The sequence below is a fragment of the Antrostomus carolinensis genome, unplaced genomic scaffold, assembly GCF_000700745.2.
Source record: "Antrostomus carolinensis isolate BGI_N321 unplaced genomic scaffold, ASM70074v2 scaffold33683, whole genome shotgun sequence".
Classification (NCBI taxonomy): Eukaryota; Metazoa; Chordata; class Aves; order Caprimulgiformes; family Caprimulgidae; genus Antrostomus; species Antrostomus carolinensis.
This window is the reverse complement of record NW_010306432.1, coordinates 1-2,503: the sequence shown is the minus strand read 5'-3', so window position 1 is coordinate 2,503 and position 2,503 is coordinate 1. Positions and strand designations below refer to the sequence as shown.

The 2,503-nt window shown below is 47.3% G+C and overlaps 1 protein-coding gene across 1 annotated transcript in view; it reads right to left on the bottom strand.

The window, feature by feature from the left end:
• The window catches only part of TBX3 (T-box transcription factor 3), a gene marked incomplete at its 3' end in the record, with an annotated part of 2,552 nt that extends 449 nt beyond the window's left edge, over window positions 1-2,103 (bottom strand). The window contains 1 exon segment of the mRNA XM_010165143.1: window positions 1,699-2,103. Coding sequence (XP_010163445.1) covers window positions 1,699-2,103 — 405 coding nt within the window.
• Between the last annotated feature and the right edge of the window lie 400 nt (window positions 2,104-2,503).

The following is a 2,503-nucleotide window of genomic DNA, read 5'->3' as shown; positions in this document are numbered from 1 at the left end:
CCCCCACCCTCAGATTTCTCAAACACTTAAAAGTTTGAGGAGAAAATGGTCCCTGGGATGGGAGAGGTACGTGTTCCCTAGAAATCAGCAGCCGCCTGCCCTCTACCATTCCTAAACAGCAAAGCTTCAGCTGGGGCTCTCAGATCGCTCCTTATTTCCCTTTTCTCCTGCTAAACAAAGAAACGGGAACAGATCGCACCCCGATAAAATAAATACCCCGCGTTATTCTAACCCACTGCCTGGATAAAGAGCAGAAAGAGGAGTTTTTCACTTTGTAAAAGAGGAGAAAAAAAAAAAAAGTTCAATAAATAAAATTAAAATAAAATAAACCTGCCGTGAGGGCAGGGTGGCTGCCGAGGCTTCCCCAGAGCTCCAGCCGCCCGGGGATAAACCCTTTGGTGCAGAGGGTTCCTTACAAACCCCGCTCCCCAGCCCAGCTCCAAACTGCAACAGGATACCACAAATTTGCTGTTTATTATATCGAGCGGTTGGCATTCAGCAATCTCAACTTAAAAGGAAACACATGACTTTGCAACATGGAAAGAGCGCTTAATACTCGCCGAGGCTTTCACGCAAAAAAAAAAAAAAAAAACCCAAAAAACTTTTAACCACAATTAACAGAGAAAACTTGGGGAAAGCAGTAAAAGGGGCGAGGGGATTTTTTTTCTCCCTGTTCTTAGTTTGTTTTTATTTCTTTCCTGAGCCTGTAGCCTGCAACTGGTGCTATGCAAGTAGGTGAAGCTCCAGCAAGGCAGCTGAAGGCCATCTAAGAAGACTTTTCAGGAGTGGCTTCCTAGGGTAATTCTCCTTGCAAATTACATGCGAATTATTTGAGAGGTTTCTAAGAGAATCCCTTACACCCGGGTGCAAAGGGAGTTTTTTTTCCTCCCTAAGTGTCATCACAGCAATAGGTAGGCTTGTAAAAGAGCACAGATGTCAATGAGCAGCGAATATAGCGAGGGGTTTCAGATGGGTACAGCTAGAAAAGGCAGAAACACCGAGCGTGGAAGGCGCCGTGGGTGTTCATTCATTCCCACGTGAAGGTTATAGAGACACAGGGACAGGCAGAGCGGAGCTGGAAAACCTTCCCTGCCACTACAACAGCGGCCACAGGACCGCTGGGGATTTTTGTCAGTGTTTTTTTCTCTATTTCCAGATAGAATTAGTCAGCACAAATACACGCCTAGAGACAGGCACAAGCAAAGGAACTGATAAACCCAGCCTATATCTGCCCTCCCGCAGCTCCGGCCTCGCCAGCAACCATCCACCTCTCCAAAGGATTTTTTTCCTTTATTTCCCCTTCTCTTTCTTAAGGAAAAAAAAAAAAGAGAGAGAGGAAAAAAAAAAGTACATATAGCAAGGCTGAAATCAGGCCAGCTCATTTTCCAACCCCAAATTCTTTTCTTTCCGCTACCAGTCTTCTCCAGAAAGTATTAAGCTACTGAACCATGAAGGGACCCTCTCACCCCTCTGCACACGCACACGCTGAGCGGGGCCGGGTCGTGGGTCAGTGGTTGAGACTTTCCCTGCAGCTGCCCGAGATGGGCTCGGATCTGCAGCTGCCTGAAACCTTCCATAATTCCAGGTGAAAGGAGTTTTATGGAGGAATTTATCAGCGAAAGAGCCTTGCTCTAGAGCAGGCAGGTGGGGTGCAGAGACTGAGGGACGGGGGAAAAAGTGGGGGGGTGGGAAAGGCATGAATCCCCCGATCCGGACCTACCTTCCCGATTTGGTAATGACCATCTCCGTCCCTCTTTTATGGAATTGCTCCCAAAGTTCTTTGGCTTCCAGATGCACTTTCGGATCATCTTCCACCTCTTCTTCTGGCTCCAGAGTTTTTAAAGGCCTCAGATGAGCTGCTGCCTGGTGACCCAGGGAAGAAAAGGGGATACCAGTCTCTGTAGCCCCCACTAACTGATCCATAATGGGTTTAGCCAGAGCCCCGGGAAGTGAGAGGGCAGCCGCCCCGTTGGGAGGCAAAGCCAGAGCCGGGAAGAAGGGAGGTTGATGTCCCAACACAGCGCTCATGGCAAAGTCCGGTGCCCGGTGAGGTAAAAAAGGATGATAAGCCATGCTCGTCCCAGGGATTACTGGATCTCTCATCGGTATATTCATCCACTCCACTCCTTGGTCTTCCTACTGCTGGAGTAGTCCCGGAGTGGTTTCTAACAGCATATCATGAAGAAGAAAAATTAAGATAAAAACACTAACAGCAATAAAACACCAAAAAAAAAAAATAGGGTGGAGGGGAAAAATAAACTCTAGACAGCACAGTACATGAGGGGAGAGGCAGAACTTCTACAGCCTACAACTTCCCGAGCCGGGGTACATCCCCAGCCCTCGGGACAGCGGATTAACAGGATTGTTCATTATTAGTCTTGCGCTTTTTTGTGTGTTCGGTCTCTGCAGGGTTTTGTTTTGGTTTTTTTTCCTGAGTGAAAGTCCTTGCGCTGGAAAAGAAACGCTGAAGACGGGGAAAAAAATAATAATAATTAAAAAAAAT